An 11,470-nucleotide genomic window follows, 5' to 3' on the forward strand; every position below is an offset into this window, starting at 1 on the left:
TCTCTCTCTCTCTCTCTCTCTCTCTCCCTCTCTCTCTTTCTCCAATCAAAATAATAATAATAATAATAATAAAAGCAAAGAAAATTAAATAAGTAAACCTGAAAATAATTGGCATAAATTTTGAACGAGTCCTTCCATGTTTTTTGCCCTAGCAGCCTCACAGTTGTCAGTCCTAGCCTTCATGACAGCATCTCTAAAGAGGTTTACTGTATTTACAAAAGGTAAAATATAATTTAAAATATAAGGAAGCATAGAGGTCATTTTAATAATAATGCCAAAGAATTTAAACCACATTAATGATTATATAGACTTTTCTCTGTATGAACACCAATCATTTTGGGGACGCAGTAATCGTTCTTATTTATACTATGGAAAAGATTTTATGGTAATTTTTTTTCTTTTCTCAGCAGTGTTCTCTGATAGAATTGTATGAAACCCAGAAAAAATAGATTTTTATTTATAGTATTGAAGTTTTCAAATTTCAGTGAATTAATGTTATAACCTTCAATATTTTTATATTATCATCCAAAATTATAATATTTTATTTACTGAGCATTTATGAGAAACTAGGCATTATGTTCAACTTTTCTAGTGTACTCCTTAATATGTAAAACTTGATGAAGCAGGTACTATCACAGCCACTATTGTGTAGAGATGAAAACTGAGACAGAAGTCTAGTAAGATGCTGGTACAGACTGACAAGTAATAGAGTTGGGAGTTGACTCAAGCAATGTTAGGTTCTGCAAACTTAATCCCTTAATTACCATTGTCATTTTGTTACTACTCTGTAAAGTCTCTTTTATTTTACTGTGAACCCCTAAAGATTTACACAATTGAAGCATCAGTAAAATGCTCAGGAGAAGCCTTTCAGATCTTAAAGTATACTTTCTTTTAGGTACAAACATGCAAATGTTGTAACTATCTGAAATAAAATAAGTGGCACTGGGACATTATGAAGGATATAAATCTTAGCCAATTACATTATTAAGAAATAAGTATAATAAGTGTCTTTCATTTCCTTTTGTATTAATGTGCTATGATTTTAGCTTTAAGTTGGTAAGTCAATTTAGAATACTTTTTTAAGGGCTTGTTTTATATGTTTAGATTTTTAATAGACATTTCTATTGAACTTAACAATCAGTTCACTTTCTTATTGTCATTACTTAACATTTAAAATTAATTTGTGTTATTAAAATATTAATTTAAAAATATCTATGTGTAAGTGTTCATCTTTAAGGATTCAGAGATGACATTACCTAGTTCCATATGGCATTATTATCAGCATTGAAAGCAACATCTCTGCAGTATGAGCCTAAGTGCATATATTGAAATGAGACAGTATACAGCTGTTTTTGTGTTTTAAAATCCTCCTGGAAGCCTTTCTTTTTTTGTCCTGGCTATGTGAGATGATGCATCTAATGAAATTATAGCTAGGAGTTGTATACACTTTCATGCAATTAGTAATCAAATGATCTTTGTCCTAATACCTCTGGGATATAGTTTACTGTTTCCCACTGGCCTTTTATATTTTTTGATAGTACTTTTGTTGCCTCTAGATAAAAATTCAGTGTGTTCCATATTTTTTCTTATCACTTAAAAGTGCCCCTTTTTGACCTGTGGCAATAGCGAAGTCTCATGTGCTCTTCTCTGGTGTGGAGTTGGGATATAAAACCCTTACCAAAGACATCCTCATTCTTCTCTTCTCACCGTCTTGTTTTTTTGTGTGTATGTGGGTATCTATTATCTATCTAGTGGGTAAGAGCTTAAGTGTCTTATCATCTATTTTATTCATTCTGTGTATAGTCTATAATCTTAACTATTATCTTTCAATACTTTAGCTGAAACTTCATTTTTACATCCTGTCACCCATTTCAGAATATTAACTATAGGAAATCTTAGCACCTATATGATTATAATTTACTAGATCCTGATCCAGACCCTTTTGGTACTCCTAACAACATTTATTTTAATGGTAAAGTCTTAGAAAATGTCCATTAGATACATTTTGATTGGACTTGATAGAAAGTAGAAACTTACTTGTTTTAATCTTTAGTTTCAGGTGCAGGATTATGTCTCTCAGAGTCTGGTAACCCTGGGAAGTTGCAGCTTGTTGAGAAAGTCTATTATATCTCTGCTTTTATCAGAAGTAAACAGCTTTGCTGATGATCTGGGAGCCATCAGTCAGGTACATCTAACTTGAAACCGTAAATCTCATTTAGAGTTAATGTGGCTATAGGCTTTTCTCTTTTTCTTTCTTCTTCCCAGGCTGACATTTTAATAATTACCGTACATCTAATGCAAGTGAATATGATTACTGCCTATAGAAATTACAGAAAGCTACTTTTAGAAAATAGTCTTCAAAATAAAACCGTCTTTGGTCCTTACAGGTGTGTCAAAAGTGTCATTGGTGACAGCAAAGGAAGTGTTTAGATGAATGGCCATAAATATCCCTAGGCAGGCAGCATGTTCCTAAAGAAAAGAATGAAATAAAAGTAAACTAGAAAGGATCCTAAATGCATAATATCTTCTAGCTGGGGTTTCTCATCCCTAGTCGCTCATGAAAATCATCTGGCTAACATTTAAATATCCTCTTGCTTAGCCACATGCCCATTCAATGAAATGGTCTCAGAGGTTGGAATGCAGTCACTGATATTGTTAAAACTTTTCAAGTGATTCTACTGTTCAGCTAAGGCTAAAAACCATTGCTCTAAGTTCTATTATCTGTACAAGTCATATATATCACTGCTAACAGATATGTAGATGGAACATAGGATATTCCCATATTTTAATTGTGGCACTGATTTATTACCTGTTCACGTTTTCAGCTCATTTAAATTCTTACCTTTTTTTTTTTTGAGAGGTTTTTGCTATAGGGCATGTGCGCTCACCAGAGATATAGAGAGTCAGAGAGACAGAAAGCAGGAAATCACCCCTCCAGAGGGGATGGCCACGCTGCAATCCCTTCTCCTTCATTCTCCTCTCGGAATCATGGTCATGCACACACGCACGCCCGATGTGAGTTTAAGCCAGCAGGTCTGGGACTCAAACCACGGTTGACTACATGGGAATCCAGTGACATAGCCATTACACTAACTGCTGGTCCCAATTCTTACCATTTTTTAAGAATAAAAAGGTAAAGTAAATCAGAAATGCTTTGGTAAAGAAAAAATTTGAAGGAAACAGTTTAATATAATGTACTTTCCAAGTACATCTAAGTTTTCTACATTTAATGATATATTCTAAAAGTATTATATAATATAATTGAATTTAATGTAGTCAGCATTTTTTTTCAAGTGACTATTATTTTTAGTGACTACTACCTTTAAGAGCTCTATTAGATATATATTTTTAAATCCTTGTCACTCATTTCATAGGAAAAAGTAATCCTCATTAACTAATTGAAAAAGAGCAAAGTGTTAATTATATAATACATGGTGCTGTTTTGGGGTGTCAAAGTCAAGGAACTGATCACAGTATCTTATAAAGACTTCATAGAAAAGGAGTAACTAGGAAAAAATGGATTTGAATTGTGTAAGCAGAGTACAAGAGAATACAGAGGCATCAGGATATTATTTAATAAGAGGTGTGCCAAGGATTCCAAGGAAACAAGGTGAGGTCTTGGCAGTCAGCAACAGGAAACAATGTGGGAAAAGAGTCTGATTGAAATAGATGATTTGTTTGGAGAATAACAGAACAGAAAGATTTATGTGCATATTCTCATTTAATTTTCACAACTGTTCCATGAAGTAGTTATACTTTTTACCTAATTCGTAAAGAAATCAAACCTTAGAATGGTTAAGCAGCTTGACCAAAATGTCAGGAAAAAACATGCTAAAGCCATAATTCAAACTCAAATATTCTAAATCAGAGTTTAATGTAATAATAACACATTTAAAAATAACAGTAACACGACAACTAGTTTTTAGCAGGTGAAATGTGTTAACTTTTTTTTTTACATAAATTGTCCCAGCCAATTCTTTTAACAACCCTTCAATACATTAATATTGTTTAAAGACAAAGCAACTTTATTCAGCATTCTTAATAATAGACAACAGAATCCACTATAGTCAGAAAAAGGTTGATGAATAGCTATAGAATTGATGGGGAGGCTGAAGACTTCAAGCTGTACTTTTATAAATGACTCCACAGCCACACAGTGAAATTAGGCTACCAAAGGAAGTGCTGCCTCTGCCATCAGGACCAGAAAACTCCTTGCTAAATCAAGATGCTGTTGCTACAATCTCAGGATTCACTAAGACAAAGTTGTGTCATGTTGCATAACAACCAAATGTGTACCCTTTTTCCATACCTGTCTCACTATGTGACTTAGTTTCAGTGAAAACAAACAAACAAACAAAAAACAAACTGTGAGTATATTTAGATAAAGGCTCAGAGAATTACTAATGAGTCAGGGTAGAAGAGGATACAGAGTTACAGAACATCAAGTATGTATACAAGAGGCCATTTATTTGGAACTCTCAGTATACACAGAAGTAGAGATAATCATTGTATGTAAGAAGAGTTATCCAGAGGATTCAAGGAAAGATTTAGTGTGAAGGAGAAAGGAGAATAAATGGACAAATAAATATTATAAATCTAAGTGGAAAATGGTATCACTGGGAAGAATCAAGTAACAGAGAGAATGTTTGCTTATAGGGAGAAATAAGTTGAGTTTGGATATATTGAATTTGAAGAAGCATTAAAGTAATCTAAATGTAGGAAGATATTTGAAAGGAGCTTGCTGATTCATAATGAGTTAACTGCCTGATGGAACAACATAATATAAACAATCAACACCATGGTATCACCAGTGTCTACCATCTAATCATAAATTACTAGCCATGTGAAGAACAAGAATGTATAACCTGTGACCCTGAGGAAAAAAATCAGTAATATAAGTAGACCCAGAAGACACAAAAATAATGGAATTAATGACAGCTATAAGAGCACCTCAAAAAATTTGTGGAAAAATTGAATTAAAATGAACTTCAGCTGTGAAATATTGCTTTCAGAGACAAAATGAGGATTTTTCTGCTGGGACTTCTTCACTTATTTCTACTGCTACACAGTAAATGTCTGGACAGGTCTAACTGAACAGGATCTAAATATTTGAATGAAATCAGGGTCAGAATATTCCTCTACTCCCACTAATTCTGATGCACAATGAGTGAGAACAGAACAGAAGAGAGATTGCAGATCACCTCCTCCTGCACACCTCTGAACACTCATATTGAACTTCAAGAATTAGAAGAAACACACCATCCATCAGATGACTAGAAATCACCGCAGAGTCACAAGAAACATGGAAAAACAAGAAAATACCTCTCCTTCAAGGAAAAATAACTCCTCTTCATCCTCAGACAGTATGATGAAATTCATGAAAATGTCAGATAAAGAATTTAGAATTTTCATGGTGAAAAATCTCAGAGATCAAAGAAAAGAGAAACAATGAACTGCCAAAGAGGCAGGGTAAAGGAGCTGACACTCTTCAGGAGGTGAGGAAATTCTTGCAAGATCTAAAAGAGGAAATTCACACTATAATAAAGAATCAAATGGACCTGTTAGAGATGAAGACTATAATATAGGAAGTCAAAACTCCATTGAAAGTATTAAAAGCAGACTAGATTATACTGAAAATTGAATCTCAGATGTAGAAGGTAGAATTGCTGGCCTAGAACAATCCACCATGAAGACTGAGAAAATTATGCCCCAAAATGAGAATATTATACAAGAAATACTAGATACCATCAAACATCCAAACATCCAGATAATTGGTATCCCAAAACGGGAAGAGACCAGTAAGGGCATTGACAATCTATTCCATGAAATCCTACAAGAAAGCTTTCCAAACCTAGAGAGGCATTCAAAGATTCAGTCCCAAGAAATACAAAGGACCCCCCAATAAAGTAAACCCAAGAAGATCTTCTCCAAGACACATTATAGCCAGACTGAGCAAAACCACAGACAAAGACAAGATACTAAGATTGGCAAAAGAGAAATGGCAAGTTACCTGCAAAGGATAGCCCATCAGGCAGACAGCAGATCTCTCATCAGAAACAATGCGAGTGAGGAAAGAATGGGAAAATATATTCAAAATGTTAAGGAAAAAGTAATTGCAACCAAGGATACTATACTTTGCAAGATTATCCTTCATATGGAAAGAAAAGACAAGAACATTCTCAGATAAACAAAACCTGAAAGAATTTACCAACAGCAGACCAGATCTCCAAGAAGTTCTTCAGGGAGTGCTATACCAGGAAATTAAATACAGTCACATGGAAATAACAGTTCAGAAACTCAGAAAATGGCCAGCTTAATCATGGGGACAAGTCTGGAGTTGAATATTATACACCAGAATTTAATTGGGAAAATTGAACCACAACAGAAGATAAAGTACATGAGACTGAACTGGTGAAATAGAATTTTATGGCTTTTGATCAAAACATTGTTGCTTTTCTTCTAGGCTTTGTTTGCTGATTTTAAGGATTTTTGTTTTGTCTTAGGTGCCAATAGGTTCATGTACCTACTATTTGAACATAATCCCAGCCTGCTTCCTAGCTTTAAGTTTTAAGCATATTTCCTTGTTTTTTTTTATTTATTAAAGCTAAATCTGCTTTTCTTGAAATAAAAAAATATAGTAAAAAATACATAATTAATGACCATAGTAAACTATACAGCATCAGCTAGTTGCTACCTTATAGTATCTTCATTCTACTCAAAGTTTCATGCCTAAAGTCAGATATATATTCATAGATATGTATGTATCAGCAGATCTTGGTATTGAAATTAGTTAGATTATTTAAGAAATTTTGTGAATCAATAAAATGTACAGGAAGAAAGGCATGGAAAAGAACAGTGGACACCTGAGATAGTGTGAGAGGAGAGTGTGAAATGGCAGAGGGTGATAAATGAGGAGTAATATATATATGTGTGTGTGCGTGTGTGTATGTATATATATGTGTATGTGTATATATATATATATATATATATGTATGTATATATAAATATATGAAACTAGAAATGGAAAACTATTGATGATAATATGTATGATTAAGCCACTATACAGCATATTCTATCTGGATGGGAAATCACATTTTGTATGCCATAACAATGCTCAGTGAATGAATGTAAATTAATTAATTAAAAACAAAAAATTAAAAAATATATAAATAAATTAATTAAAAGTAAAAAATCTTTTGGAGAAAAAACATGCAAGAGTAATTTAATTAATAAAACCAATTACTGAAGTAAAATTTTAAAAATTATTTAATTCATGCATAGTTTTTTTTATAAAATGCATTCTTTAAGATCTCTTGTATTATAAGTATGTTAAATATTTAAAAGACAACTGGAAAAATAGGGGAAAATAGGATATTTCAACACAAAATGTTGAAATCAGCTGTTAATACATAGGAGAATAATTTTGCCAACAATCTTAATAATTTATATTAAACACCCACATTCATTTGAAATGCTAGTTACCAAAACTGACTCCGGAAGAAATAGAAAACCTAAATTGCCATTTATTGATTAAATAAATTATTTTCACAATTATATACTTCACTACAAATAAAAATCCAGGGCCAAGTAAGCTCATACCTTTAAAGAAGAAATGAGCAGGTGTCATAATGGTTACATTGCTGGACTCTTTTGTAGTTTACCGTAGTTTGAGTCCTGGACCCGGCGGCTTAATACTTATGTCAGGCACATGTACATGAATACACAAAATCATGAGAGGAGAATGGAGGAGAAGGAATTTTGGTGTGGCCAGACCCGCTGGGGTGTTATTTCTTGCTTTCTGACTCTCTGTTTATCTCTGTCTCTATGACAAGTAGTTGTGCCCTATAGGGGAAAAAAAAAAAAACTCCTTAGTAACATTTCCTAACTCCTTTTGTGCGTTTGTGCTTTTCCCTAAAAAAAAAAAAAAAGAAAGAAAGAAAAAGAAAAAAAGGTATTTTATTGTATAAATTATATCTCAATTAAATTACATTTTTTTGAAATTTAACAACTTTTTTGACCCTAAAGTAATATACTTTTCTAAGTGCTTTTACTCTAGTTCTTCCATTTGCCTTTTTAGCCTACTGTGGCATTAAGTAGGTATTTTTAAATATATATTTTTTTAATTTCAAGAAAGGCAGTTTTAGTTTTAATAAATCAAAATCAAAAACTGTTAAGAGAATTTTGCTTAAGACTTAAAGCCAGGAAACAGATTAGGATTCTGTTCAAATAGTAAGTACATAGATCTGTCAACAATTCAAGAGAAGACAAAAATCTTTATCTCTGCAGTACAAACCACAGAAAAAGATCAGTATTGTTTAGGTCAAAAGTCATAAAATTCTATTTCACCAGCTCAGTCTCATGTACTTAATCTAACTTCTGTTGTGGTCCAAGCTTTCTGTTTAAATTCTGGAAGATAATATTGCACCTACCATTAAGCTGGTCCTTTTCTTAGATGTTTTTTAAGTCTTATTTCTATGTTTCTGACTTTAATTTTCCTGATAACTCTTTTATTTCTGTGTGTCTGACTTTAGTTTTTCTGATATGACACTCCCTTCAGAATTTCTTGGAGAACTGGTCTGGTGTTGGTAAATTCTTTCAGGTTTTGTTTATCTGACAATGTTTTTATCTTCTCTTCTCATATGAAGTTGGTTGAAATTGTTTTTCACTCAACACTTTGAATATATTTCCCCATTCTTTTCTTGCTGCTCACATAGTTTCCAATGAGAGGTCCACTGTCAGCCTGATGGGATAGCCCTTGTAGGTTATGACGTCTCTCTCTTGCCAGTCTGAGTGTCTTGTCTTTGTCTTTGTGGTTTTGGTCAATCTGGCTATAATGTGTCTTGGAGAAGATCTTCTTGGGTTGATTTTATTTGAGGTCCTTTGTGTTTCTTGGGTCTGGATCTTTGAATGCCTCTCTAGGTTTGGAAATTTTTCTTTCAGGATTTCACAGAATACATTATCAATGCATTTATTAGTCTCTTTACCTTCTGGGATACCGATTATCCATATGTTTGGATGTTTAATGGTATTTAGTATTTCTCATATATTATTCTCATTTTTTTTGGACTATTTTGTCAGTCTTTGTGGTAGATTTTTCTAGGCCAGTGATTCTGTCTTCTACATCTGAGAATCGATCTTCTGTGTGATCAAGTCTGCTTTTAATACTTTCAAGGGAAGTTTTGATTTCCTGTATTACAGCCTTCATCTCTAACAGTTTAGTTTGATTCTCTTTTTTGATGTGTATTTCCTCTTTCAGATCATACAAGAACCTTCTCACATCCTAGAACTCCTCAGTTTTATTCTCCTGCCTCTTTTGGAGTTCATTATCTTTCTTCTCTTGTATCTCTGTTAGCTTTGTCACTATAATTATTCTAAATTCTTTATCAGACATTTCCACTAGTTCCACTGTACTGTCTGAGTTTGATTCTCTTTTTTGATGTGTATTTCCTCTTTCAGATCATACAAGAACCTTCTCACATCCTAGAACTCCTCAGTTTTATTCTCCTGCCTCTTTTGGAGTTCATTATCTTTCTTCTCTTGTATCTCTGTTAGCTTTGTCACTATAATTATTCTAAATTCTTTATCAGACATTTCCACTAGTTCCACTGTACTGTCTGTGGATGAGGAGGAATTATTCTTTTTCTTTGGTGGGGGGGAGGTATTATCTTTGTTTCTCATATTTCTGTGCCTTTGAGTGCTTTCTAGTCATCTGATGGGTTATGTTTCTTTCTAATTTCTAGAAGTTCAATCTGAGCATTCGGGGCATGCAGGAGAAGATGATCTGCATTCTCTTTGCCATATTGTTTTTATCACTTTGTGCAGCAGATTCAGTGGATATTGAAGAATATGTTGACCCTAATAGTATTTGGATGTTTGACTATGGCTCCTTTAGATCTTTCTAGACACTCAATGCATAGAGACTGAGCAGCAACATGATGAGATAAAAGAAAAAAGGGGGGGAATAGAAAAAGAGGGGGAAAAAAGAGAGAAATATCAAAGAAAAAAGCAAATAAAAAATTATTATTTTTTTAAGAAACAAAATATGAAAAATGCATGGTACACAAGTGCACCCCATTAAAGCACTAGTTCTTAGCTGCAATGGAGTCTTCTTCTGAAGACCTGTCCCTTGCCTCTCCTAAATGGGAGGGAGAAAAGGGGATTATTAGCAAGATAAAGGAGGATCTGAAAGCCAAGAAAATACATTACTTTAAAAAATTTTAAAAAGAAAAATTACAAAAACATAAGAGAGGCAGAGATAAATATAATTATTAGAGAGTCATTCTCTGAATCATCAGAGAATGATTTTCTGAAAGCACTAGTTCTCAGCTGCAATAGAGGCATCTTCTTCTAAAGGCCTGCCCCTTGCTTCTCCACTGGAGACTGGGGGCTGCAGGCTGAGTTATCAGTAGACAATCTTCATTTCTCTTATTCCCTGAAAACACTAGTTCTCAGCTGCAATGGAGGCGTCTTCTTCTCAAAACTATATCTTTGTTAATAAGATGAATACTAAGGTATCACCAAAGACTCTCTGAATAGTAGGTTTAGTGTTTAATTATGTAGTTTTTCAACTAATTATAATTTAAAAACAAAACTATATATAATATGTTTCATGTTACCAAAATATGAATCTGATTTAATTTCTAATGTATTTATGTATCAGGCAAAGGAAAGGTTCTATTTAATGAAGCTGAATGGGAAATTTAATAGTAATTATTTCTATAGATATTTATTTAGTAGACTTATGTTTTCAACAGTTTTTCAAACATTTCACACTCCCCTAAAAACTTTTAAATATATTCTTTGTTTAAAATATACAGATACTAATTTTCATTTTTATGGTGTGTCATTTAATTATCCCAACTATACTATTAATTAGTTTTATTCTAATTTTACAGAAGAGGGCAATTAGATTCAGAGAGTTTAAGTAGCCTGCCCATGGTCATCCTAATTTATTACTAAATCCAGGAAGTCTGACTCCAGAGTCTCAAGATAAACTTGGCGAAATTTTCTTGCTAGTGACTGTGTCAGTTCACTGTATTTTATTGACATAATTTATATTAATATGTCTTTTGTAATGAGTATATATATTGTTTGTATTTATAGCACTGAAATTACAGAACCTAGAGTATTTGTGTCAGTTTTAACATAGACTTCAAGAGTACTCTGCCATGACTGTGAACTAGAGTTTGGAAAGGTGGTATCTTTTTCTCTAGCTGTGTTTATTTGAATGCAGTTTTTTCTTTTCCTTTTTTAAAAATGTTTATTGATTATATTGTTTATATAATGTTGAGAGTAAGTTTTCTAATATCTTGATAATATGAATTTTATGTTCTTCCATTTGGGATATTTTCTTTATCAATTGATTAGAAGTATGTATCTATCATGTCATTCATTTTGGAGTGACAGATTTTCTCATAATTATTATTGTATATTTACTATCTTATGACATAATCAGAGGGTGCATGTGCTT

The 11,470-nt window shown here is 32.8% G+C and overlaps 1 protein-coding gene across 1 annotated transcript in view; it reads left to right on the forward strand.

Moving 5' to 3' along the window:
* MEI4 (meiotic double-stranded break formation protein 4) overlaps nucleotides 1-11,470 on the forward strand; it is a 212,086-nt gene that overhangs the window by 136,498 nt on the left and 64,118 nt on the right. Inside the window, exon 4 of the mRNA XM_006143412.3 lies at nucleotides 2,054-2,185. Within this exon, the coding sequence (XP_006143474.1) occupies nucleotides 2,054-2,185 (132 nt within the window). The remainder of the gene's footprint in view (nucleotides 1-2,053; nucleotides 2,186-11,470) is intronic.

The sequence above is a fragment of the Tupaia chinensis genome, unplaced genomic scaffold (assembly GCF_000334495.1).
Source record: "Tupaia chinensis unplaced genomic scaffold, TupChi_1.0 Scaffold000097_1, whole genome shotgun sequence".
Classification (NCBI taxonomy): Eukaryota; Metazoa; Chordata; class Mammalia; order Scandentia; family Tupaiidae; genus Tupaia; species Tupaia belangeri.